At 41.3% G+C, this 26,553-nt stretch overlaps 8 protein-coding genes across 8 annotated transcripts; 2 read left to right on the forward strand and 6 right to left on the reverse strand.

Moving 5' to 3' along the window:
• The first annotated feature begins 7 nt into the window (after positions 1-7).
• Positions 8-5,844, forward strand: LOC18008928 (probable plastidic glucose transporter 3). Its single transcript, XM_006389661.2, has 14 exons — positions 8-274; positions 761-875; positions 1,509-1,620; positions 1,906-1,973; positions 2,074-2,206; positions 2,658-2,757; positions 3,219-3,331; positions 3,855-3,948; positions 4,040-4,193; positions 4,484-4,627; positions 4,926-4,999; positions 5,092-5,180; positions 5,250-5,364; positions 5,458-5,844. The coding sequence occupies exons 2-14, from the start codon at positions 770-772 to the stop codon at positions 5,641-5,643; spliced, it is 1,488 nt and encodes a 495-aa protein (XP_006389723.1). The 5' UTR covers positions 8-274; positions 761-769; the 3' UTR covers positions 5,644-5,844.
• LOC18009038 (peroxisome biogenesis protein 2) lies at positions 5,743-8,827 on the reverse strand. The gene is made up of 8 exons (XM_006389662.2): positions 8,621-8,827; positions 8,425-8,538; positions 8,173-8,326; positions 7,942-8,078; positions 7,740-7,840; positions 7,026-7,143; positions 6,422-6,588; positions 5,743-6,165 (listed from the first exon to the last, which is right to left on the reverse strand). Exons 1-8 carry the CDS (start codon positions 8,702-8,704, stop codon positions 6,051-6,053), a joined length of 990 nt encoding a protein of 329 aa, XP_006389724.1. The 5' UTR covers positions 8,705-8,827; the 3' UTR covers positions 5,743-6,050.
• Positions 8,828-9,146: 319 nt separating this feature from the next.
• On the reverse strand, positions 9,147-10,266 carry LOC18008831 (protein THYLAKOID ASSEMBLY 8, chloroplastic). The gene is made up of 2 exons (XM_006389663.2): positions 9,555-10,266; positions 9,147-9,448 (listed from the first exon to the last, which is right to left on the reverse strand). The coding sequence occupies exons 1-2, from the start codon at positions 10,208-10,210 to the stop codon at positions 9,433-9,435; spliced, it is 672 nt and encodes a 223-aa protein (XP_006389725.2). The 5' UTR covers positions 10,211-10,266; the 3' UTR covers positions 9,147-9,432.
• A 5,076-nt stretch (positions 10,267-15,342) lies between these two features.
• LOC18008081 (early nodulin-like protein 3) lies at positions 15,343-16,019 on the reverse strand. Its single transcript, XM_006389665.2, has 2 exons — positions 15,809-16,019; positions 15,343-15,719 (listed from the first exon to the last, which is right to left on the reverse strand). The coding sequence occupies exons 1-2, from the start codon at positions 16,017-16,019 to the stop codon at positions 15,343-15,345; spliced, it is 588 nt and encodes a 195-aa protein (XP_006389727.2).
• A 301-nt stretch (positions 16,020-16,320) lies between these two features.
• Positions 16,321-17,804, forward strand: LOC18008915 (flavin mononucleotide hydrolase 1, chloroplatic). The gene is made up of 7 exons (XM_006389667.2): positions 16,321-16,605; positions 16,715-16,790; positions 16,867-16,918; positions 17,006-17,120; positions 17,221-17,291; positions 17,392-17,479; positions 17,557-17,804. Exons 1-7 carry the CDS (start codon positions 16,394-16,396, stop codon positions 17,675-17,677), a joined length of 735 nt encoding a protein of 244 aa, XP_006389729.1. The 5' UTR covers positions 16,321-16,393; the 3' UTR covers positions 17,678-17,804.
• Positions 17,713-18,807, reverse strand: LOC18007977 (CASP-like protein ARALYDRAFT_316979). The gene is made up of 3 exons (XM_006389666.2): positions 18,555-18,807; positions 18,149-18,284; positions 17,713-18,069 (listed from the first exon to the last, which is right to left on the reverse strand). Exons 1-3 carry the CDS (start codon positions 18,773-18,775, stop codon positions 17,854-17,856), a joined length of 573 nt encoding a protein of 190 aa, XP_006389728.1. The 5' UTR covers positions 18,776-18,807; the 3' UTR covers positions 17,713-17,853.
• An 878-nt stretch (positions 18,808-19,685) lies between these two features.
• Positions 19,686-20,377, reverse strand: LOC18008753. Its single transcript, XM_006389668.2, has one exon. The coding sequence runs from the start codon at positions 20,357-20,359 to the stop codon at positions 19,805-19,807; it is 555 nt and encodes a 184-aa protein (XP_006389730.1). The 5' UTR covers positions 20,360-20,377; the 3' UTR covers positions 19,686-19,804.
• A 1,118-nt stretch (positions 20,378-21,495) lies between these two features.
• On the reverse strand, positions 21,496-22,673 carry LOC18008990. The gene is made up of 2 exons (XM_006389669.2): positions 22,250-22,673; positions 21,496-22,183 (listed from the first exon to the last, which is right to left on the reverse strand). The coding sequence occupies exons 1-2, from the start codon at positions 22,660-22,662 to the stop codon at positions 21,637-21,639; spliced, it is 960 nt and encodes a 319-aa protein (XP_006389731.1). The 5' UTR covers positions 22,663-22,673; the 3' UTR covers positions 21,496-21,636.
• Between the last annotated feature and the right edge of the window lie 3,880 nt (positions 22,674-26,553).

Below are 26,553 nucleotides of genomic sequence, written 5' to 3' on the forward strand. Positions count from 1 at the left end.
GGTCGGCATTGGTAATGTGGTGGTAGGGTAGAGGCGAAGCAGGTGATTAAAACCCGAAATCGTCTCTCGGGGGAAGATTAGTGAAGCATCTGGGAGTGTGATCGGGCCAAAGCTTCCGCTTTATTATAAGTGTTGCTTACGAGGGACGGGACGGGACGGATGATAAATTGATGATGATTAAGTTGAGCTCCACACTCTAAAAAATCAAAAGCCAAAAGCCAAAGCCTAAGCTTCTTCGACTCGACGATTCCTCTAAATCATTTCTCCTCTCCAGGTTCTATCATCCTTCTTCTCTTTTGATTTTGATTTTTCCGCTTCGTTGATCGTCCTAAGCTGCTAGATCTGCCATTGCCGTTTGAATCGACATTTTGTTTCTAATTTTACATTGCCATGTTTGTGCCCATCCAAACTTTTTCGCCATTTTGTACCATCAGATCCGACGATCTCACTTTCTCGCATCATCCGTCGTCAGCATTTTTTCTTCGACTACTTTCTATTGCTTTTGAATTCCTGGATTCTTCCTACTAGCTCACGTCACGTCATGTGGCCTTCGATTTTCCTTCTTTTTTTTTTTTTTTAATAAAGAAAAAATTAAATTGAGTTTTGATTATGTATAAGCGACCTCCAATACGGACACTAGCACTCGAAAGCTTTCCTTAAATTAAATTAGTGTTTGTATGAGTTTTTCTTGTATAAGCGAAGCTTCTCTTATACAAGTTATAGGGCGTTGCATTCACGTGCATTGAATTTTTATGTGCAGTAGTAGCGGATGGATTCTGTTCGACGCACTTACACCATAATGCGAGGTCGTCACATAGACAAGCGTGTTCCTTCAAAAGAGTTTCTCTCTGCTTTGGATAAAGCTGAAACTGCAGGTTTCTTTTTTTTTTTTTTTTTTAATATATATATATATATATTTCATCTTCTCTCGCATCCTCTTTCAAGATGCATTGCATTGCGATATTTGCTGCCCCTTGTTCTTTGTTAGACATATTTTACAACAACTACGAACAAGTTTTCCGGAAAGGAAAACACAGAGCCATTAGAATCATCTCATCTTCCGACGTTCCAAGAGTTACGTGTTGATCCCTCATTATTTAAACCTTAATAAATCTGTAATGGTATACATGGCCGTCAAATTCTTAAGACAAACAAACAACTTTGAATTTCAGACTTTGAACTCAAAATACTCTATTAGTTAAAAACAAGAAAGCTTGACTCCATCACGTAGGTTGGATTCTTACTTTTTTAGTGGTTTGCGCAGACGGAATGATGTGTTAAGATAAAAGAAGGACTTCGATCTTTTCTTGTCTGGGCTCATGAAACTTTACTTTGCAAAAGTTAGCTTTGTACCCCTTGAGCTCTGCTCTGAATATAGATATCGATGTTTGCGCCTTAGCTTTAGCATTGTAATTTAGATTTATCTATTTTTACTCGCACTTTAATCTGTGCATTTTGACATCTATCTTGAATCTTCCGCTTATGCTGACTATGACTGTAAATTCCAGTGCGTCTGCCGACTGGAACGGGAAAAGACATCGGGAATCCTTCCTGGAAGCGATCTTTGCCTCATGTGCTCGTCGCATCATTGACTTCTCTTTTATTCGGCTATCATCTTGGGTCTCTCCTTGTGCCATTTGTACCCTTTTTCTTTTTCTTTCTGTCATTTTTTTTTTCTTTTCATGTGTGCATTAACAGAGAGAACATATACGTCTCATGCTGCTAGTTTGTTATCTTTTTCTTCTGCAGAGTTAGTTGATAGACTTCAACTGTGTTTCTTCTCAATGCATTGTTGTTATTAAATCATTCGATCACAGATATCTATATGTACCTCAATGACTCTGTTTCCTTTGAATGTATGTAATTGGGAAGAATAGGAAATTCATGTTTCTTTTCTGGATACAGGGTTGTTAATGAAACTCTTGAAAGCATATCAATTGACCTTGGCTTTAGTGGGAACACCATCGCTGAAGGTACCTATTCAATAAGATAACTTGTTTTTCTGTTTATTCATTCATCGTGTCTATCCTTCTGTCTGATCATTCCAAAAACCTTTCTTTCTGGTGGATGAAGGTCTTGTGGTTAGTACGTGCTTAGGCGGCGCCTTTATTGGATCTCTCTTCAGTGGGTTGGTCGCGGATGGTGTTGGGCGCCGTAGAGCTTTTCAGTTGAGCGCTTTACCAATGATTGTTGGAGCTTCATTGAGGTGATCTTTATGTCCTGCTTATGTTTTTGCTTAGGCTGTTGATTATGCATGTCTGTGTACTGTTGGGACCTGTCTGAGATAGGCTCTTATCAGGTACTTGTTATAGTAGGTCGTGGATTCTTATTATCTGGTTAATTTTTGGTTGAACGTGTGTTGTCACTTATTTGAACATTTCGGATTCAAATTAGTGTCTGCTGATTTGCTGAACTTTGCTGTCTAGGTAGTCATTATGCAGTTAGTTATTTTCTGGTTGGATGTCTTTAGGCCGACTTTTTGTTATTGGCAATTGGTTATTCCTTTGAACATATTTGGCCTCAAGGGATTGTCTTGATGGATTTTCACTTATGCCAAGGTGTAGTCACTCGTTAGGTTTAAGTCACTGTGTTGCTCTTATGTCCAGAGTCTATATAAATTCACGAGATCTGTGTGCTTACAAATGTACTGTTTGCAGTGCAACAACTGAGAGTCTTGAGGGCATGCTCCTTGGAAGGTTTTTTGTCGGAATCGGGATGGGCATAGGCCCTTCTGTTACGGCTCTCTATGTCACTGAGGTACTTAACATATATTTTTAAGTCCTCGTTTAAGCACTTGTTTTTCTATGATCGTTGTATGAAATTGCTTCCTCACAACTGTTGATGTAAAATATAAGTTGACGTAAAATTCCGTGGCGAGTCTTGGATTTGATCCTTCAAATCAACATGTTTACCACAAATATTTTTTCTATCAGTGGAATTCAGCACCATTTTTTTTTTTTTATCAAAAGCCGTTTGACGTATGTTCCAGACATAAAAAATTAAAAATACATGAACTGGACCACTAACACGCAGAAGTTCATTTGCGCACATATTTTTTTTTTTATAAAATCTCCAATCCTGGAAGCTTTATTCGCATCGCTGGATTTACCTAAAGCTTTATTCGCACCCTGGAAGCTATATTTTAGGCACATAACTTTCACTAACTCGCTTTGTCAATACATCTTATTCAGAGCGAGGCTCACATTTTCACTTTGCAGGTGTCACCTGCTTATGTGAGAGGCACATATGGCAGCTCTACGCAAATTGCGACGTGTCTGGGACTCTTAGGTTCACTATTTGCTGGAATCCCAGCAAAAGACAATTTGGGCTGGTAAGATATTGAAGAACAAGGCTAAATAGCCTCAATGGCCTCTTACAATGCTTTAAACTTAACCCTAAAACTGGTTTGTGTGGGCGAAGCTTAGGGATTTTGATAGGCCTCGAACCAAATGTATCTTCTGGGTAGATAAGAATGGAACTCTACGCCATTCGTGAATTCCTAGCGCATGGTAGTCAACTCTTTTTTCGCCTGCTTCAGGTGGCATGTTTGATTTTAGTTGTCCAGTCTAAACTCACTTATGCGAAATGTGGATCTTTGGTGTTTGGTTGAGATGCTGCAAATCTATTATAATCCCCTCATCTTAGGTCCACAAATTTTGCTGAAAATCCATTAGTATAATTTAAATTGGGAACCGGCTTTGCAGGGAAAGGAATCCTGAAATTTCGAAACTATTAGCATATCACATGCTTTAGTCTGCTTGGTTGATGATCACCAATATTGACCAAAATATGTGCCATCTGGACATCTTGACAGAATGATCAGCTAATAGGTTTCATGTTCTTGACTGTGTAAGGTGGCGTATATGTTTTTGGATATCCACAGTCCCAGCTGTAATTCTTGCTGTTTTCATGGAACTCTGCGCCGAAAGTCCTCAGTGGCTTTTCAAGGTGATTTTTTCTCATTCTAACCCGCATAGCTCTTAAAGACATTTTCATAAACCATCTTTCCGTTGATTCACTTTCTCTGTTTTTATCTCAGAGAGGAAAGGTAGCTGAAGCTGAAGCCGTGTTTGAGAAGCTACTGGGAGGGGCATACGTCAAAGCTGCCATGGCAGAGTTAATGAAGTCGGATAGGGGAGATGATGCCGATTCAGCCAAATTGTCAGAATTGCTTTTTGGGCGCAGTTTTAGAGGTATGTGTGAAAACTTGTGGCATTCTTTTGATGTCAAATATTCCGGAAGTGGTGTCTCGTCAAATATTAGATCTAGAGTTTGATTACCTTTGAGCCTAGACATTTGATGAAATGAGGTTGGGGTTAGACCTGATCGTCAAAGAGTTCAATCATCTACGCGGAAGGTATGTTAGCCGGTTCAGCTGGATCCATAGCCAGAAAGAGTCATTGTCATTTGCAAAAACATATGGATGACATGTGAAACCTCAAAACTTCATTCATTTTTACGTTTTAATTTTCTCCGTTTGCAGTGGTTTTCATTGGATCTACCCTTTTTGCTTTACAACAGTTGTCTGGGATAAACGCTGTGTTCTATTTCTCATCAACTGTCTTCAAGAAAGCTGGTGTACCTTCAGCCTCTGCAAACATATGTGTGGGAGTCTGCAACCTCTTAGGTATTCAAGTGTGACCTTTTCCTGTATATTCTACAATAGTTTGGAAGGCATCATCGTGTTAAGGATAATCTAGATAAGCAAGTAGGCGAAATGCGTCTTCCACCGTAATTGTCTCAGTAGATGAGGTGGTTGAGGTTCGAATACAAATGGTATACTAATCATGAGCTTAAAGGAGTAACAAAGATGATTATGAAAACAAGACACTCAAAATCTTTCTTTTAAAACATATTGAAACTTTCAAGTGAAATGATGATTTGTTTGTAAAACGAATGTAAACATCAGTGGTGCTGTCGTACAGGTTCTACTGTAGCGGTAGTTTTGATGGATAAGCTGGGGAGAAAAGTGTTGCTTATTGGGAGTTTTGCGGGCATGGTAATGGTTGACAGTGAAGATCGCTATTTAAAATGAAACTTGACACGGCTGATACTTAACAGAGCTCCATGAATTGTATCATCTTTTAACAGGCAGTATCGCTGGGACTCCAAGCAATAGCATATACTTCGTTTTCATCACCCTTTGGAACCTTGTTTCTCTCGGTCGGAGGAATGCTACTGTAAGTTTTGTGTAACAAGTATTGGTAGCGGAAAGGGAAAGGGGCAATTTGATAAACTCGCAAATGCAGGTTTGTGTTGTCGTTTGCAACCGGAGCTGGTCCTGTTCCAAGTCTTCTCCTGTCGGAGATATGCCCTGGTCGTCTAAGGGCAACAGCATTGGCTGTTTGTCTTGCTGTTCACTGGGTATGGGTTTTTTTCTTTGTGGATATTATGGACAGCGTTAGAATAATAATAATAATATAATAATAATAAGCTTGGAGAGTGACGCAACAACAGGTAATAAACTTCTTCGTGGGGCTGCTGTTTCTGAGAATGCTGGAGCAACTAGGTTCAGTGCTTCTTAACGCAATCTTTGGGTTCTTCTGCGTGGTGGCAGTTGTCTTTGTGCAGAAGAACGTGATTGAGACTAAAGGGAAGAGCCTCCAAGAGATAGAAATCAGTCTGCTCTCTGCCACCCAGTGATACATCATTATTCATATTTGTTTTGGCTCTGTTTTTGCCTTGGGGAAGTAAAATGTACCACTAATTAATATGGAAGTAGGAGCGAGTAGTAAGTAAGACACCACATGTAAGGAGATTGATATTGAGATTGCTATTATTCAAAGTGTAGCAGACGTTTCAATTGGTTTTTCTAATAAGACAAGACCGGAACTTTTCAACGTACACAAGTACATCTATCTATCTAAACTTGTTTCTTGCTGCCTTTATTCCCTTACTCTATAGTCTGTTTGCAAACAACCGTCATCAGATTCTAGTCTGGTTTCGGCTGCTTGCCTTTGAATTTTTACACTTCGTTTCTTCAGTAACTCTGAGCACCCACAAAACTACTTGCAACAGCTTCGCCCACCACCACATTTCCTCACCTCCATTCATTTGCCATCTGAAACACCTTCCCGTTGTATTGCCACCACAGGCTCGTTACATCTAAGACACCGGAATGATGCTGCTGACGCGCAGCGGGTCCTTATGCAGTAGTAACAGTACCTGGCGCAAGTCATTTTTTTTTAACTGTAAGTAATAACTATATAATAACGCATTCTCTGTATTCTTCACTTCTCTCTTGTCTAACTTCATATGGATTGTATCCACCCCATGATTCTTCAAATACGCAATCACATGCAGTTGCTTACTTAGTTTCTAGTAGAATTAACTATATATAGTACAGATCTGGGGAAGAGAGGTAATCACCCTTTCCTGATCCAACAAATTTGCAGAGAACCACAGAATAATAAAACCATACCTGTGCTGGCAAGGCAGAGCAATAAACGGAATTGCAGGATCGACTTGGCAAATTGGACAAGTCACTGTATCCGCTTTATTGCTTGAGGACTTGTCCTTGGTAAATGGACTAAGGATATTCTTAACGGCTGAAGAGTTGAGCAGCGGAAGAAGCAACAAGAGCATTTCCTGAATATCACCAAACAAATCGAAAGCTGAATCCCAAAATCAGACCCAACGTAACGTTTCTGACAGCAGACAAGGCAAATACTCATCTATTGAGCCAATAACTCGATAAGTCTAAAAAGAATGTTTTGACCTGAAAGGGAGAAAAAGCAACAACAACATTGTCTTGAAAGGTAGACAAGATATTTGAACTGCCATGAAACTGTTGGGTCACAGGCTCTACCAAGTTCAGATTCCAGATATAGACACAAAACGATTTCAGCTTTTAACAGCTCAAGTTCGAGCAGTCAGTAAAGCTAAGCTGAGAGAGAGTCTCAATCAAGAAAATGTTACAGACAAGTGAGTTTCAATCATAGGCCAGAAACCATCAGCCAAGGATGATTCTGAGAACTGATAGGTTGATTATGGCATATGTATGCAACAAACAGAAGAAGACCTACCGAAAATTCATTCCAGACAAGTTGGCGATTCATGTACTCGAAGCTGACAGATCGGTTCATATGGGGACTCATATAGACAAGCCTAGCTCTTAAAGCTTTTTCAATGAGGTTCCTATACCTGGATCAAGAAAGAAAAAGAAACGTAAAGGATGTGAGAATCGTCAAGATGTTTCTGTATGTGATTATGGTTCTTGCTTCAATCTTCCATCGTGAACTTAGAACTTAATAAACGCGTTGTCAAATAATCTCTTGTAATTTAAGCAGTTTCATATGACATTTTCTGAACAACACAATATTTAAGCCTCCGACTGTAAACTAAGACAGTAAAAGATAAATTAGAAAAAGACACCACCGCAAAACAGGAATTTTGTAAGTCAATTTGAATAGTGGCAGATTAATTAGGACTTGTGTGAACAGCAAGACATTTCGGTATTTGGTTCATAGACTAAAACGTGCATTACTAACAAGCAACTATACAGCCTCAACCGACATTCAGTTGTCGTTTCACGAGTGCGTTGTGAACTCAAAAAGCTATATACATTGACAAGGTCCGGTAAAAACTGTATGTCCTAGAAGCTAGTAACCATTAACTGACTCTTAGTGCATCGAAAGAAGCGCATCAGATTTCAGTGGTCAGATAAATTTTACTGGCATGAGTGTATGAATAATCAGGGTACGTAGACAAAATGAACAAGGTCATGTAACAAACCGTACCTTCCCGTGTAAAGAAAGGACAATAAGTTAAGAAAAGAAGCAGCTTTGTAGATGCCTTCGATACGTTGTATGAGGGTCCAAAGTCGCCTGGCCAATGGTCTCTAGGAGAGGAGAGGAGAGAGAGAGAGAGGAAATAAGGAAACCAGGTGCGTGAGGATGAGGAAGACTAGGCTACATGTATGAGTGTAGAGGAAGAACAGACCTGCTCAGAATCACCCCATCTACGGAAAGCAGAAAATGACTGCAAACGGGAGAAGAGGTACTGACCACCAACGGAGGCAACACAGTACCAAATCTTTTGAGGAGCAGTGAGTCCGGGACCTTCGAGTCCTGTTCTGACTACACGAGAGAGAGAGAGAGAAAGTAGTAGTACATCAGTGAGGAGGAGGAGAAAAGAAAAAAAGAAAGGAAGGTGGAGGTAATGATAATACACCTTGACGCCATTGTTGTGCTACTCGTTCATCTCTGTATCTTAGATTCATGAGAGCATTTCCAGGGGTAGGTTTGTCAACCCAAATAGAGAATCTCCAAATGAGAAATTCAAGGAAAGCATCGAGCTCTGGTTCGTATTGAAAGAGCATTCCTGGCTAATGCCCAAAAGAAAAAAAAAAAAAAAAAGAGAAGGCAGTGAGGGAGGGTTTAGGGTCAAGAAGAGTGAGAGGAAAACCAAAGTGTTGCGAATTACCTTCATCAAAGTGAAAACCTTAACCAGCTGTTCCTTCAACATGGCAGACATCTCAAGGTCTAGCCGTGCAGCGTCAAGCTGATTCACTCTCGAGATTGCAACCGCAATAGCTGACTGCCATAAGAATACCCACATAAAAGCCAAGCCAGGCCAAGCCAGGAAAACATGAAGAAATCTGAATGAGAGCAGAGCATACCCGATGGTGGGAAGAGAGAAGCGATTGCGACTGGGGAAGCAAGCGCTGATGAGAACGGATCCAAGCATCGTCAGGCGGCGTCATTGGCGGTGGTTAGGGCTTGGAATTCCGGCAATAGACCAGGCAAAGCTTCTTAGTACATGGCCGACGAGGCTGTTATCGTCTTTTTCCAATCATAATGGTTTGTTCTGACAGATTTTTTTGTTTTTTTTTTTATTGGTAACAACATCTTTTTCATTGATGAATGATGATTAACCCATACAAATGTTGTTGATACATCCAAGTGAAGAGAGATGTGAATAATGACCTCGTTATTAAAAATCTGGATCAAACTTTTTAATTTCTTTAAATCTGGATCAATAGTACAACAACAAATGACAAATTATACTAGTATTTATTACACAGTATACTTTTGGCTAAAAACCCCGAATAATATATAAAATTTGGAAGAAAATAAGTCATAAGGAGAATTTATTTTTATATAATAAGGCCCAAAATTATTATATTTCCATAAGAGTCTTTCTTGTGAATTAATATCGGGCAGGCCTGGAATCGAATATTATTATTATATTAGACTGTTTGGGACGACAGAGGAGGAACAACACATGGGTGGAGTTGAATAATCAAGTGACCGGAATTAAGCAACACTTAACCAAACCAAACCAAAAAGAGGAGTTCGAATGGAAAAAGTAGAATTGGCAAGGCGAGAGGAGATTTGAGAAGTGCAAAAGGACCGGGAAGCTATCCCCCAGAAGATGACAGTCTCACACTGTTTGGACTTTTGAGAGAGTTTTTCCTCCCTCCCTCCCTCCTCATGTTCTACTTACTCTGTTCCATTTCCAAAAACACATTCATCCTTCTTTAGGATCACAAAATATAGAGTATTGTGTAACAAACAACTCCAAGAAGAAGAAGAGAAGATCAAAATTGATACCTTAAAAGAGAGTTTTGAGTGGCGGCCACCTGAGTGGCCAAGTCTTCCTCCCCAAGCCTCTTGAGTCCCTTTCTGAGAACCTCCGCCACGTACTCGTCTGCCTGCCACGACTCCGAGCCCCACCCCCCTTCTCTCATCATCTCGTATATCCTCACCGCCGTCTCCCTCCTCTCCGCTCCCACCACCGCCTTTATCAGCTTCGTCAGGGCCTTGTCGCTTTCGTAACCGCCCTCAATTCCCTCCAGCTCCCCCATGAGCCTGTCTATCTCTTCCCACTCGCCGTTCCTGGAGAGGGCGGTGACGACCTCGGCGTAGAGTGTGAGGTCGACTGGAGGATACTCGGATCGGAGGGTGGAGAGAACGTGGACGGCGAGGGTGCATTGGTCCTGTCGGAGAAGCTCACGGAGGACGGCTAGGAGGTCGGCTTTGAGGAGGCGCCGGAGAGGAGGGAGGCTGAGCGAGACTGAGCCTGTGCGATGCGCTCGCTTCAGCGACTGGATCGATTGGATGGCTTCCGAGCTCAGGATCCGACCTTTGAGAAGAGGTCCCCGGTTGTCGCGTGGCCCGCATCGTATCGAAGCAAACCGTCTTCTAGGTGCCACGACGCTCAAGCTCACGCTCAGGCTCGGTCTGCCGAGAGAAAGAGAAAGCGCCATCCACACACTCGTTCCCCAATCTCCTGCGCTCTCTCTCACGCTTTCACTGGGCAAAGCCCATATCATTTACATTAGGCCCATTATAACAAATCTTGTGACTGAGGAGGCCCGCGTCAAGCGACATTTTTCATTATTTTTCTTTATTTACGTAATGATTATAAAACCATCTCCATCGCGGGATGACTCGGGTATTATAAGTGGGCCATATGCAAATTTTTGGATTTAAAATAAATAAATAAAGTTCAAATTGGATGATACGGTATCATCCCAGTGAACTTATAGAACCCGTATCATCAGAGTTTCATCGGCCAGCTGTCAGCATGTTATTCGTCAAAGTTGTGTGGAAAAATTTTCATCAGACATTTTTCTTTCCTGAAAAACTTTATCGACCATTTTTTAATTCGTTAAAAGTTGAAGCAGATCAATTCGTTGCATTGTGAAACTCGGTTTGTCTTCACATCTTTCCTCGATCGATTCGTAGATCGCATTTCTGTTTTTAGTCTTATGGGTTTGATTCTGGTTTGGTTTTCAAATCCGGCAACGACAAAAGAAAGAGCTTGAGAAGATTCACGATGAGAATCTGGAGATCGTGGCGTGCCAGCTATGTCAGGCTAAGATAGAAAATTCAGTTCGAAAGAAGGTTACTGGACTGGATTGGAGCAAGAGACCTGGGAGCTCTGAGATTTCTTGTGATGTGGATGATTTGGGGGATCAAGACTCTTCTGAATTTAGCAAATTTGTTGTGGTTCATGGCGCAGGTTAGTTAATTCCTTGTTCGGACATTGATTCGTCTCTGTTTAACTCTTATAATGAAGGATCAAAAGGAAGCACATATTTGCTTAGTTCTTATAGATCAATGAGACTTTGAACACTAATGGGTTTCATTGACCTGCTTATGTTCTTGAGCTGTTATTTAGTATTAGTTTTCTTGGTGGGGGATTTATATTTCTAATCTGCATTAGTAGGTTCCTTTGGGCACTTTCAGGCCAGAGATCAGGTGTTCATTAAGGAGGACTTGAGAAACTTATTGTCAACGCTGGTTTTGTTGCGACTCTGCCAATGCTAATACTCTTACTTGAGCTAGTCTTGAGTTGTTCTGATAGTTCCTCTTTCCACTCCTTTGCAGGTCACAAATCTTAATCTTGAAATTGTAAGAGCACTTGGCCGAAGTACCTCTTATGTTTCTCTTTTTTTATCCTCTGAAACTATATCTTGCTGAGAGGAAAATATGAATTTGGAAGCTTAACTTTATGGTTTCTTGCAGAGGGCATTCCTACTATCGGCATGTCTCCATTTTCATGTGGTTGGTCAACCTCCAAAAGAGACGTAGGGTCTGTTCGTTTGCTTGCCGCAGGAGGCTGCGGCTGCGGCTTGCGTTCGTTTGTTGTTCGTTACTCTGACGCAGCTTCCTGCGGCCAGACGCGGCGTCCAAACGCTGCGTTCTGCATCTTTAATTTTTGGACGCTGATCAAATCCAGCGTTGCGACAAAAGACGCGGCGTTTAAAACTGTAAATTACAAAGCTAACCTTATAACAATTTGTTAATTACAAAAGATATTTACCCTAAAAAAAAAAGTGTTGAGATCTTTTTCTCTTCTCTGCGCCGAAACTCTTCTTCCCCATTCATCTTCTCCATCTTCTCCATCAGCTGAGCTTAAAAGTTTAATGGATCGGGGGCAGAAGCGGCTTTAAACCCACCTTCCAAACTCCATCAATCCTCTTCTCTCTTCCCAGGTCGAATCTGTAAATCTAATCTGATTGACTTTTGAAAATGAGAATGTGTTATTGAGTTTTTAGTGTCGGAGAAAGTTCGATCTCGTTGCTAGGTTCTTTTGTAGCTCATGGGTTTTTGATAGATTCGTCTGCTTTAGAAGTGTATCTCTGCATTTTTATGCCTGCTCGATTTGCACACAATCTGTTTTTGTTTTTTAAAGCTGAATGACAACTTAAAGGTACTTTTGTGTTATATCTTTTCTTCTTCTTCTCTATCCATGTTTTTGATTCAGTAATCGATTGAGACATGTCTGAAGTTTGTGCTCAAACTGGAAATAGGCAACTGTGTTAATTTGCTTGCAAACCTGTCGATTTTTTTTTCTGAATTTGGAGCTTGGTGCTTATCTTTATGCAACGATAGCCATAGGATGGACAAGAGGAATATGAATGCGAGAGTACAAGGATAATTAGTGGAAAATGTGAATGTTGTTGCAAAGAATATTTCAGTTCAATGAAGTGGAATTGTACCGTGGGAAACAAAAGTCTTGGATTTGATCAACTTTAAAGCTTTAGTATAGAATCTCCATGGATATGCCTTAGAACTTATATATTTGTTTATATTCATGCAACAGGTGTGTTTACAGAGCTTATTCAGTAGATACAAGTCAAAGGAGTGCAGGTAATATTGTATATCTCTGTATTCTCAATTGCTCAACCTAAAAAGGATGAATCTTTTTTTTAAGGGATTTAGTTTTCATGGATGAGTCGTTTTCAAAAATAGACACTAGGGGTTTTCAGAAGACGGGGCTTTCTCTAAAACTATATTATTTTGATGATATCATCATCAAAAAACTTCCTTGAATTCTTGGGTCATGGATGTGTGATCTTGTTCAATGCCTTTACTTGAGATTCTTGTGATTTTTCGACATAGTGGAACAAGATAGCCAATGATGCATTCACGATGTTGCTTGATATAAGTTTTTGATATGATTTTGCAGATGGTTAGAAGATGGATATTGGAGGATGAAGATGATGATGATGAACTTGGTTTTTTTGATTTGCTTACTGCTGAGAGATTGAGTCATAGAACAGATCGAGGAGCCGGATGGCGTCATGTTCAAAAGCTTATGCATGGATCAGATCAGCAATGTTATGTATTCTTCGAATGAAGCAGAGACCATTTAAAGAATTGTGCAAGATGCTAGCTAGGCGATATGGATTAAGGGAGTCTGAAAATGTTTACGTTGAGGAATCTGTTGCCATGTTTCTTGAGGTGGTCGGTCAAGATATGACTATGCGGGTTATAGCTGAAAGATATCAACGGTCATTGGATACAGTGAAAAGGAAACTTGATGATGTGTTGAGTGTTCTTCTCAAGTTTGCCGCAGATACACTAAAACCAGAAGAAGGTGAGTTTACAAGAGTACACCCCGTTTTGACGAAAGGAAACCGATATCGACCATTTAAAAACTGTATTGGAGCACTTGATGGAACTCATATCCCGGTTCGCCCTCCTAGTCGAAATGCAGAGGCATATAGAGGTAGAAATGCAGAGGCAGAGGCATAAAGAAGATTATAATACTCATGGTGATGAAGATGTAAGAAGGGAAGAAGATGAAGAAATTGATGATAGTAGCAGTGAAGAAGATCATGGTGGACATATTTTTTATGAGCCAACCGGTGATAGAGCGATGGAAGCTTTGCGCGACACTCTCACAACTGAATATGGTAGCCGTCATCGATTACCTTATTAGATATTTCAGTTTATGACTTTGTTTTTTGTTTCGTTTATGATTTGGTGTATTATTACGTATGTTTTGTTATATTTAATGACTTAATTTATGACTTGGTTTATTTTATTTTAATGATTTAGTTTATCTTTTTTTTTTGGTTTTAGTAAATTGTATGATTTTATCACAAAGATTATAATGGTATAATTAGATTTGATTACAAAAATTATTACTATAATTGCTAACTAATTTTTTTTTATAAATTTAGAAACTATTTAAAGTATGCTTTTATTAAAATGTAAATGTACAAATTTATAAATAACTAAAATTTTATTTAAATGAAAAACTTGGTAAAAACAAAATCGACGCGCGGCTAGCAAACGAACAAAAATACGTAACTTGCGATCAGACGCAGCGTTTAACCGCGCGGCTGCAAAACGAACAAACTTGCGACCAGTCGCAGCGACCAGACGCGCGGCTGACAAACGAACAACAATCATCTGCGTCTGGTCGCAGCGTCTAGCCGCAGGTCGCAGCCGCAGCCGCAGGCGGCTGACAAACGAACAGGGCCGTAAGACCCAACTGAACTTCTTTTCTTTTTCCCCTTTACATATTTCCTGATCTGAAGCATGTTTTTATCAAAATTTCTATATCTTGTATTTCTAAAAATCATGTCACTTTCCCCCTTTACACACTTAGCTATGATGTTGTTTATCCTTGTATTACATTTTCGTTTTATGGGTTTTATTTTGTTTGCTTACTAATGCCTTAGGCTTTTCTCATTTTCAGGAAACAACTGCAAGTATGTTTTTAGCAGCACTTGCATCACAGAACTCAGAGCAACCTGCTTCCAGTGCTTCTAATGTTGTCTTGCCTTCTGAAGGCGGTTCTTTAGATGCAGCGGTTGCATCTCCATCAGCGGCTTCTCTCTTTAACTACAACAGCTATGGCTGGGTTGGACTTGATGGATGCAAGTGATGATGATGAAGTTGATAACAGCAAAGGCATTGGGCACCCTGCAATGTCTGCTGCAGTTGTTGCAGCTGTTAGAAGTACGTTACGACCTCCGGTTCTTAAGAAAGTGGAAGAGCAGCTTCAGAAAGAGAATCAGAGGTCGGATGAAGTTGCTTGAGCTTTTTATCATCGTCCTCCTTAAAAATGTTGTCCCGAAGTTCCTGATAGTGTTTGTGTCTTCTTAGTATAAGATTATCTCTTTTTTAAAACTGCTTTGTCTTTGTTTAAGAAAGAATTTGAAGACAGATGATGAAGCAGAAAACATTTAAGATTTTGAGGTTGTCTTTGTTTTTTATATACTGATAACACAGAGCTGTATTATTTTTTATTCCTAAAAAACCTCTAATGAGGTTTAGGGATGGAGGAGAAAAAAAAACATAGATTCTTCACTATTCATTACTCAAAAAAATATTATTAATATAATATTAAGAACTTCAACCAGAAGTTCAGGGATGGAGATGCCCTAAGTAGAGTCTTGGGGTAACTCATGAATATTTTATTAATGGTAAAGTCTTGGGGTCGTGTTTTGTTTAAACAGGGAGCGGAACACCGTGATGAAACTTAGTTAAAACGTACGTAACTGAAGAAAACATAAAGAGTCATATCACAATAAATGCTGGATGAATGGAATAACAAAATCAAGAACAGAAAAACAAAAAACAAGAGCTGTCCTAGCTATGGTTGGCAATAGAATAGGGCAAGAAGCAATGCAGCAAAGGGAGGGAAGAGAGAGGCGACATGGATGGAGGCAGAGGAAGATCCAGATGCAGATGCAGAGGGAGAGGCAGATACAGATGCAGAGAGAGGCGACATGGAAGGAGGCATTGATTGATCATGGTGGTGGTGGTGGTGGATATGCATCACTTCCACGATGAGACGCTGCCCGCTGGTGCAGTGGAGGGTGGAGCCGCTGATGAAGTAGAAGAGGCCAGGACGATCAAGATTGAACGTGCTGTTTCCATTGTCAAACGCTGTGATTGGATCGCTGCCGTTGCAGTGGTAGAATCCCCATTTGTCAACCTCCATCACCGAGTCCTTTTCGTACACAAACGCTGCATGCATGCGAGCACATTTTACAATCATCATCCACAGTTTTTAAATGTAAATTACAATAACAAAATTTTGAAACTATACTACTCACAGAGAGAATCGCCGATGTGGAAGCGGTTGGAGCTGGCCCAGTGGCTGTAAACCGCTGTATCATTCTGGAGTGGAACTCTCCACCCGAACTCGTCTCCAACCTTGAAAGCCTTAGGACTTTGATCCTCCGCAGCCATCACGGACCAAATGCACAACATCATCATTATAATCATCAGATTGCAATTAGAAATACAAGGATCAGAACTCGTCATCTTCACCTTGGATTAAGGGACTAATTAAACAATAAAAAGAAAGAGGGTGTATGTGTTTGTTTCCAAGGAGCTTTGAGTAGTAAGTAAGTAAGTGATAGAAATGGTGAAAAGGAAGCGTTTTTTATAATGGGGAGAAAGAAGACGGAATGATGGATGGCGGTTGAGTTGAGTTGAGTTGAGTTGTGAGTTGAGAGTTGAGAGAGTCGTGGCTGATTTGGCGGTTCATGGATGGCTTCGTGCAAATCATGGGCCAGGTCACCTCTAATTTAATGACGTGGACTAATCATCTTCTTCTCTAACCGATTTTCTCTCAAAACGCCGCGTTTCCACTCGATGATGATCAGATCTGAGATTAGAGGAAGGGATTTCTTCTGATGGCGGCGGCGATGCATACATCGACGGAGTTGTTCAGCCTGAAACCCAACATCACCTGGAAGAATCGTGATCGGGCTACGCCTTCTTGCACTCTTGGTGGCAGCATTGCCGGTGATGTCTCTCCGAAAAGGAAGCTCCCTGTTCTCCTCTTCGACGTTATGGACACCATCGTCCGCGACCCTTTCTACCACGACGTTCCGGCCTTCTTCGGGTTCAATCCTTCACCCGATCTCTCCTGCTCCATTGATTCATTTTGATTGGATTCGATTGGATTGGTTCGATTTGATTAATTGATTGATCCTCCCTCTGGTAATCTTCAGAATGCCAATGAAGCAACTGTTAGATTGCAAGCACCCTATGGCGTGGATCGAATTTGAAAATGGCTTGATTGATGAGGTACCGATCTCAACATATATCTCCCACTTGATTATATATCTATCTCCTGGTTTGACTTTTTGGCATCATCGTTTAGGAGGAGCTAGCAACTAAGTTCTTCACTGATGGGAGGGACTTTGATTTGGAAGGTGAGAGTTATAGAGAAAGTGGTTTTCTAGTACCTATCCTTTTAATCAAATCCTCTTTTTATCAAAGGATTTTTTCTCTTTTTGCAGGGCTAAAGGAGTGCATGAGATCAGGATATTCCTACTTAGATGGCATGCAAGAGCTTCTTCAAACTTTGAAAGCTGACAACTTTGAGATTCATGCTTTCACCAATTATCCCATCTGGTTTCCCATCCCCTCTCGGTTCAAACTGTCTTTCTAATGGGCAACCGGCTAGCTTCATCTATATGTTGACTCTTGTGTTTCATTTCATCCATATACGTAGGTACAAAATCATCGAAGACAAGTTAAAGCTTTCTGCCTACTTATCGTGGACGTTTTGTTCCTGTAATGCTGGTACAACACACATCTTTTGCCTCTTTTACTACCTATCGCTTATCATCCCCATCCAAGAAAAAAACAACTCCTCATGTGTGTGTTTTTAATTATCTTTTAGGAAAGAGAAAGCCTGATCCAGAGTTCTATCTCGAGGTTGTAGGACATCTCGGAGTCGAACCTTGCGACTGTATATTCATTGATGACAGGTTAGGACTGGCTTTTGTATTCTTTAACTTGACTCGACCACCATTTTGACCTGACTGAGGGAGTTTCTGGTACGCAGGCCAACCAACGTCAAGTCTGCTATAGAGATAGGGATGCGTGGGCTATGTTTTGCGGATGCAGATTCACTCGTTAAGGATCTCTCACATCTAGGGATCAACATCTCTCTACCCAAAATTTGATTGGATGTTATTTGTAACTTGTATTGCATCTTGGATGTTGTAATTTGTGGTGCTTCTCTAGAGAGAATTACACTTGCAAAAAAAATAAGCAGATACATTGTTTTGGGAATGCAAGTGACCGTAAGTAGAGTCTGTCTATATATATAAAGCAACAAGGATAGAGAGAGTCCATAAGACTAGGGAGTGGAGAGCACAAGGACATTAAAGAGACAAGAGGAGGCGATGAAGATGAATGAGAGGAAGACTAGGAGGAGAGAGAGGGCGACGTGATTGCAGAAAGAAGAAAGGGTCTTGCAGAAGTCCGGGAGAGGAGTGTGTCTGATGCCGGTTTTGTTGAGGTTGGTAACTCCAAAACCGGCTGATCCAGCGCTCATCATCAAATAGCCAAAGAGCTGCGCACACAGAGAGTAGAGCACATATCTAAGGGTTACAGTCTGAGGAACTGCAAAGGGACAAGGGAAGATGAGGAACCTGATCGGTGATGAAGTAAAGCCAAGCTTGGAAGCGGGAGGGTGTAATGAGAGATCCGGTGAGGAGCCTGTAAGCACCGAGACAGAGCTGGAACAGGGAGTATAGCATGGTCGCTGTGCATGCCCCCACCACAAACCTTCACACCAAACTCACTCTTATTAGAATAAAACTTTAAAAGTGGTGCACACAACAATGTCATGTCATGTTTTTTTTTTTTTTTTTGGGTTCACGGGTGTGTTTCTGTTCACCGGAATTTCGGGCATCTGAAAAAACACATTTTTCACTTTCCTTTTTTTTTTTAATAAAAAAGAAAGTAATTAATTATAACTTGAGTATGATCTAGCTTTTTTTCTATAATGCATTCAGGTTTGAGGAATCAGAATGGAAGAAGAAGAAGAAGACTTACTGGTAGGAGGGAGAGAAAGACCACTTGGAGTTGAGAGTAAGCTTGAAGCCATAGACGTCTGCCACTCCCTCCTCTGTAGCCGTCAGCATCACCGCCATAGCCGTGGCTGAAGCAGCCAGGCAGCCTCCCCTGAGAGCCACCTGCACCCCCTCCCTCTTCCTCCTCCTCCTCCTCTTCTCGGCCACCACCTCCTCCTCCTCCTCCTCTCCACTTCTGTTCATTCGATCTCCCCCTGTTTTTTTTTTGGTTCTGCCCTCTATTCTTATTCTTATTATTATTGTTTTATGAAACGCACACACCGACTCACTCTTTCTTTTTTTTTATTAATTTCTCTCTTATACAAGTACTCCCTTTTCTCCCTCACCTTTTTCGTGTTGCTTCCTCCTCTCCTTTTTCATTCTCTCTCTTCTTCTTCTTCGTATTTCTTATAAAAAAAAAGGGACGAAAACTGTGAATTCCCATATTTCAAGCCACATTCCTTTCTTTTCTTATTTTAGGTAGAAAAAAATAAAGATAATGAAAAATAAAACATACCTTCTACAGTTCTACTCTGTTGGGACTTGCCTATCACTATGTACAATTACTCAATTAGCGTGCCTCATTCATCATGTCTACTAATTATTAAGACGCACAATGCAAATGACCCGATTCTGAATGGCATTTGCATTATCTTCTTTCTTTCTTATATTTTCACATTTCTCTTCATTCAATATGACTATATCAAGAGGAACCACATACATTTAAAAGTTAAACCTATCCTCAATCCAACAGAACAAACAGAATCATTATCATAAATATATCCCATGGAAAGAGTGGAAGGGGATACTATACAACCAACGAACAGTGAACACGTCTCATAAGGATCCATTATGAATAGCCCATTAGTAATTTCTGTTGAATAGCCCAGTCCAGTTTATTAACTTAACTAACTGTTAGATTTCCATACTGGCCTACAACAGAGGGCATCTTGTGCCTTTCCCCGTGTTAGTTGGTAAATAACTTGTAAAATTATACTAGTACATAGTAAATCGTTGGTCCCTTTTGTAATTTGATTTTGGTTTGAGAAAAACGAAACTAGAGGAGTTAAAGGACACACACTTGACCAGGTGGATCAGGAGAATATATCTCGTTTTTATTATTAGGGACTACTAAATTAAACGTTATGATTATAGTATTAGACAAAGCAAGTGCTAATTATACATATATATATTGCGAAAGAGAGAGAGTGTGTAAAATGAAAGGGTTAATAATCAATGAAGGTCCCTGGTGATGGCAGGAATACAGCTTGAAGTGCGGGAAATGGCGGGCTTATTGTGAAGAGAAGTAGAGGTGGGTTGAGGGCTAATAGACTGGCCCCTGGTGCTTCTCCTGAGCATATCTCTCATGGCCTCGGCTTGGAAGAGAGCAGGATACTCCCTCCCAAGCTTGTTGAACCTGAGGCAGGCGCTCATGTGCTCCTTCAAGGCCCCTTCGAGCCCATTCTCCTCCTTCTTCTCCCTCTCCTCCTTGACCGCCTCTGAGCAGAGACCGCATATCCACCTTCCCAAGAACTTCTCTCTCACCCTCTCTATGTACTCCATCGTGCACTCCTCCCTCATCCCGCAGCACTCGCACTTTGCCTTCTCCACCTCCGCTATCGCCACCAGCCCTTTCCCTTCTTCTCCTCCTAATCCTCCTCCTCTTTTGAAATCCAACGATATGTCTGATAGTGTCCTATGCAGTGACTCCTTCGCTAGCTTTGGTGGTGGTGGCGGCTTCACCACGCTTCCGCTCACGCTCTTCCTTCTTCCCCCGTTTGCTGCCATTTTTTTGTTTTAGTTATTTCAATATAGAGATATATGTCTCGATAAGGTTTTGTATTTATAAGCGGTCGAGGAGTCGAGTTCATTCATGTGTGCTTCACCATTGCCATCTCACGTACGTGCTCATGCAATAGCGACCTCTTTACTTTCTTTTTACTTTTCACAACGATACTAATTAATGAAACCATCATGTACTGATCGCCAATTCACGTGCGACCTTTGCAACTGGCAGCTAGCAACCCTTAACTACAACTCTTCCAAAGTATTATATATATATCTTGAGTTATATAACTATATATGGGGTCCATGGGGATTAAAATATATAACAACGCTTCTTTGTCACTGATCTCTACTGGATTTGGTGTACGTCATTCTTTTTTATTATAATACTTGGTGTGTCATTGCGTTCTAATTCATTTTCGTTAGAGATCAAAAATCGGATGGACCAACTATCAGAACCTGAGCTATAAAAAGACATGAGACATATGCGAGCCAAAAGTGGAGATACAAACGATTAAGTGGATAAAGCTAGCTAGAGCTAAATAATTATGTGGAGGGTAAGTAAAAGGAACTATGTCGATCCCAAAGACAGTGGTAGGTCACGTGTGTGTGGATTTTGTGTAACCGCACAAAATTGAGGAACAACATGGACTCGAAGAAGACCACTCATTATGAAGTTTAAATTTAAAACATGTAAATATTTCCAACTCCCAAAAAAAAAAAAAAAGAAAAGAAACGGGTTATGTTTAAACTCACTTTTTTACGATAATTGTAAAGTGGGGGAGATCACGTCTTCACGTGCATGCATACATATTATGTATTAGTATATGCTAAGTTCACAATAACTCTAGACTTCATGTTGTCTCCATTGCTGCGTTAACTATATATATACATATATGTATAGTTTCAACTACTTACCTATTATAAATCAAAATTACATGTATAGCAGTTTTAGCCTGTGCGGCACATTTCCATGATCTGAGATATTAGAGATGAATATATGTTTATTTATCAATCTTGATTCTTGGGTTACGTAGTAATATTGCAGAGTATCAATCTGATTCTTGTTAGTGTCAAACATCTGCAAACCAATCTGACATTTGCAAAGTAAATAGTACAAAGGGGTTGGGCTGGCAATTTTAACATTATATGGAACTAGTGGGCTTTTAAAATTAATATTTTGGGCCCTCCAATGCAGGGTAAAAGGATATTGAGACACACACACACACTTGTTGTTTATAAAGGAAATGATTAAAGAGGAAGCAAGAAGTATGAAATGATTAAGGAAGGAAGAAAGGGAAGAGGAGTGTGAGAAAGAGAGCAAAGAGGAGCTGTTGGGAGAAGGAAATGGTCTTCTTTTTCTTCTGCTGAGTAATTCTTAGGTGGTTGTTGTTGTTGTTGTGGAGAGTAGTAGTAGTAGACAACGTAGCGTAGAGAAAGGAGATAGAAAGGAAATGGTGAGGAAGAGATGCATGATCTGATCTGTAAAGACAAAGGGGCCTCCCCACAACAGCCTTGAACCTGCCGCTCCAGCCTTGATCTCCGACCGTAACCACGACCGCATCTGGACTTGGGAAGAAGGAGACCCAACCTCTCTTGGAGTAGACGTGGAACTCTGCATGGCAGAAGCTGAGACACAGAGAATGTTTCTCATCATACCCTCTTATCAGCAACCTTATCGCTTCTTCTTCCTCAAACCCTTTTGATTCGTTTTTGCTATTATGCTTCTTCACGTAGCAAACCCCTACACCTTCTTCTTGTTGGCTTCTCACTCCTAGCATTTCTCTCATCGTTTTCCCTATCCTCTCTGCTTCACCCATCAACTCCCTGTATCATTCATATATTAGGTCCTTTCATTCCAGAATTACAATCTTAGACCTTTTGTTTTCATACCTCAAATGTGAATAATAAGCAGGTCTCTCCGTCTGTTGATCAGCGATATCATCTTTATACAACACCAACTCCTCCGTGTCATCTTGGGAAATGGATTGGTCAGCGGCGGCCATGGCAGCTCTCACAGTAGACTCTGGAACGCCATGGTTAGTGAGCTGAAAACAACCGATGGTGGAGATGGCATCCAGGAGGAGGGCCGATTGGGAGCGTAGCCGGAGGAAATCGAAGGAGGGAGGCTTGAGAAGGAATCTGTGCTTGGGGAAGACTTTGTCGGGCAATACAAGATTTGGGACTCGACCACACTTATCCAAGAACTCCGAGAGGACGTCTTCGTTAGCCGTGAATGAGGCACGGCGGCTGGAAGCCACGGGGGAGGGAGGAGGAGCTCGGAAATCAGGAGATGATACTCCCATTTTAAATTTGTTTGGTCTTCCTTAGTTTAGTTACTACTTCTACTTCTACGTCTTTTTTTTCTCTTCTTTTTTTGGTTAATAATATGTAGAAGAGGAAGGGTCATTGAAGAAAGAAAAAGGTTTGTTAAACAAAGCAAGGACATAATGATGGGATGCAATTCTTTTGTTTGCTTTTTTCATCCTCTCAAATTTCTTCTTATATGTACATGTCCCATTTCAACTTTCTCCTTTCCTTTACAGAGAGAGAGAGAGATATACTCATATACATACTAATCGTCCATGGACCCAATTTGGGCCGTTTCCTTGCCTCTCTCCGGTCATTTAGCAAACAGGCTTTCATCGAATCATAAAAAATATATATCCATGATTGCACTCGTTTCAAGTTTTTAATTCACACAATTAATGACAGGTCACAGCTGTTACAATCAATAATATTGGAATGCATGATTATTGAGTTAAATAATAATATAGAAGCATTCCTCTGGTCAGGATTCTGTATTTTAACACTCCTAATCAAAATCACGTGGGCGTATCTTTGGTTGCAATGAGGATATATAATGTTATGGATACAATATTTGCATTCCTCCTATGTAGAGTCACGGGTAGAGTCAAAGATGTTATGCCCGACACCCAACAAAAGAGGACAATTTTTTTTGGTGGGAAAGAGGGAAGCAATTGCGTCCCTCAATTTATTCATGCCAAAAATTAAGTACAAACTCGCCGTGGAAACGAAGTTCTATGCGCATCATCCACAAAAATAAAATTAACCACACTAGGAATAGAATCAAAAGAATGAAAACCTGACTGAATAGAAAACGCATAGTTAGCTAATCCATCCGCAAGACGATTAGCTTCCCTATACACGTGAGAAAACCGGACATTCCAGTCTCTTGATATAAAGCCATGGCACAAACGCACCAGGAAAGACAGCGGATGAGCCTCGCTAATCCCTGTCGTAAGAAAACCCAACACCACCTTCGAATCCACCTCTAACTCCAAACGAGTCACCCGCCTCTCCCAAGCCATATATAGTCCATAGTACACGCCCCATAGTTCTGCCAACGGTGCTGAGCATATGCCAATGTTAAGCGCAAAACCGCATATCCAGCTTCCATCCTCAGCCCGAAGGACACCACCAGCCGATGCTCTCCCCGGATTTCCTTGAGACGCCCCATCCGTATTCACTTTCATCCACCCAGCTCGTGGTAGTTTCCAAGCTATCAATCGCTCCTCCCTCGCCGGAATCACTCGCGACCCCCTCGCCGACGTGGTAGCAGCTATAACTTCCTTAGCTAAGTCCTTAACAAACTTAACTCTATCACGACATCTGCCATTCACACCAAACACATTCCCACACCGCCATTTCCACCCCCACCAAAGTGTCATAACAAACAAAGTTGGCCACCCCTCAAGTGTGCTACCAAGATTGTCATATACCCATGTAAGGAGCGACATCGAGAAGAAATTCAGAGCTTTACTGGTTGGTACAACTCGCCTCCAAACTCCAGCCATGGCCGGACAGTCCCGCAAGATATGAATGATAGTTTCTTCACCACCCTTACAAACTGTGCATATGGAAGAATCACAAAGATGTCTTCGATACCTTTCCGAATTCGACATGATGGCTTGATTCCCCACCAACCACAAGAAAACTCTAACCCGCTCAGGTGCCATTACAGACCATACACGGTGCCAGAATTTCTCCATATTCTGACGCGGTTCACTATCCCGAGTTAACAAATCGTAAGCCGACTTAACCGTGAAGCAGCCATCTATACTATGCCTCCAAGATAGTCGATCGCGAGCCCCTGTGATATTATCTAAAACCACTGATCCCATCCGTAGACATACATCCTCCCTGACATATGGTCTAATATCTCGCCACAACCAACCCACTCCATCACTCCATAAATCCCATACCTTGTCATTCAATCTTTGTTCGGGTATCTCAGTTACCACCAAGTCCGTGAGAGGACAGTCTGTGAGCCACTTATCCTTCCAAAATTGGATATCCTTTCCATTACCCAACACCCAGCCTTGCCCTTGTAACACTGCATCCCGTACCCCTGTTGCTATACTCCGCCATGTAGAGGACCAGTTACCCTTCGGTTTAATCCACGTGAGGTTTTGAGTATCCTGTACTCTGTATTTACTCCGCAACACTATAGCCCATAAGCTTGTTCTATCATGAAGCAGACGCCAACCAACTTTTGCGAGAAGTGCTATATTCGTTTCTTTGGATTTACGAATACCAACACCTCCCTCTCTTTTCGGTTTACACACTCTCTTCCATGCGACAAGATGTTGTTTTCTTTTCTCTCTTGTACTACCCCATACAAATGACTGTGATATCTTATCCAAAGCATCCAATGTGGCTTGAGGCATCAATATGACACTCATAGTATGAATGGGAATCGATGATAACACTGCCTTGGTTAGTGTTATCCTCCCTGCAAGACTCATACACTGGCTCTTCCATCCAGATAAGCGCGAAGAAACCCTCTCCAAAACCTCACCAAATGTTTCCTTATTCACTCTTTTCTGTAAAACGGCATGCCGAGGTATTTACCCAAATCTGTTGTGGCTTGGATTCCACTCTCATTACTAATCAGAGCCTTCAATTCCCTTGAAACATTCTTAGAGAAAAAGATCTTTGATTTCTCTAAGCTCACCTTCTGACCCGACGCAACACAGAATTGTTGGAGAACCCGCCTTATCACTCGAACCTGAGCAACTGAAGCTTCCGCAAACAGTATCAAATCATCGGCAAACAAATATGGGACAAAAGAGGACCTCCACGCGCCAATCGGATCGGTTTCCATTCCTTTCTGCTTATAGCAGCATCAATCAGGTGGCACAACCGTTCTAAACATAACACGAACAAGTATGGCGACAAGGGATCGCCTTGTCGTAAACCGCACATAGGTTTGAACGGCTCAGTTATCTCACCATTCCACAACACCGTCATTTCAGGTCCCGTCACACAATTCAGTATCCATCTCACCCATAAATCCGAGAAGCCTGCCGCAACAAGTGTGTCTTCCAAAAAATCCCAGCGGATCCGATCATATGCCTTTTCCAGGTCTAATTTCAGGAGCATCCATCCTTTTCGACCCTGCTTACGTTTCATAGAGTGCACGGCCTCCTGCACTACCATAATGTTGTCCGTGCTCAGCCTTCCCGGAATAAAACTCGATTGAGCAGGTCCGATTAACTTCGGCATTAGGCGTTTCAGTCGAAGCACCATCACTTTAGTCACCACTTTAAACAACACATTACATAGACTAATTGGTCTAAATTGGGTTATCTTCTCCGGCTTTCCCACCTTACCAATTAATACTAGAAGCGCGTCATTCGTTCCTGGGGGTAAGTCTCCTGTTGCAAAGAAATCCAGAACGAACTTGGTCACCGATTCCTCAACATAATCCCAACACGATTGGTAAAACACGGGTTGATATCCATCTGGTCCCGGGGCTTTGAATTTGCCCATGCTACGCAAAGCAACTTCCACATCCACTCCGATAAAAGGTTTGCTCAGTTCAGCTTTCTCCTCTCGAGTCAAACGCTGAAACCCAGGCTGAGGCAGCTTCTCTACTACAGGATCAACGTCTTCCATCGAATAAAGGCGCTTGTAGTAGGTGAGTGCCAATGTCTCCAACTCCTTCGGGTCCGATACCCATCTTCCCTCATCATCTTTTAAGGTTTCAATACGATTGCGCCGGCGTCTAATTACTGTAGACGTGTGAAAGAAACTCGTATTTCTGTCCCCATGTGCGATCCACTTCTCACAGGACTTTTGGAACCAAATGGTCTCTTCTTGTTCCAGAACTTTATCGAGTTCTAGCAGCAACTCTTCCTCTCGCTTTAATAACCCATCAGTCTGTGCGGTAT

Source organism: Eutrema salsugineum, unplaced genomic scaffold, assembly GCF_000478725.1.
Source record: "Eutrema salsugineum unplaced genomic scaffold, Eutsalg1_0 scaffold_9, whole genome shotgun sequence".
In the NCBI taxonomy this organism is placed as follows: domain Eukaryota; kingdom Viridiplantae; phylum Streptophyta; class Magnoliopsida; order Brassicales; family Brassicaceae; genus Eutrema; species Eutrema salsugineum.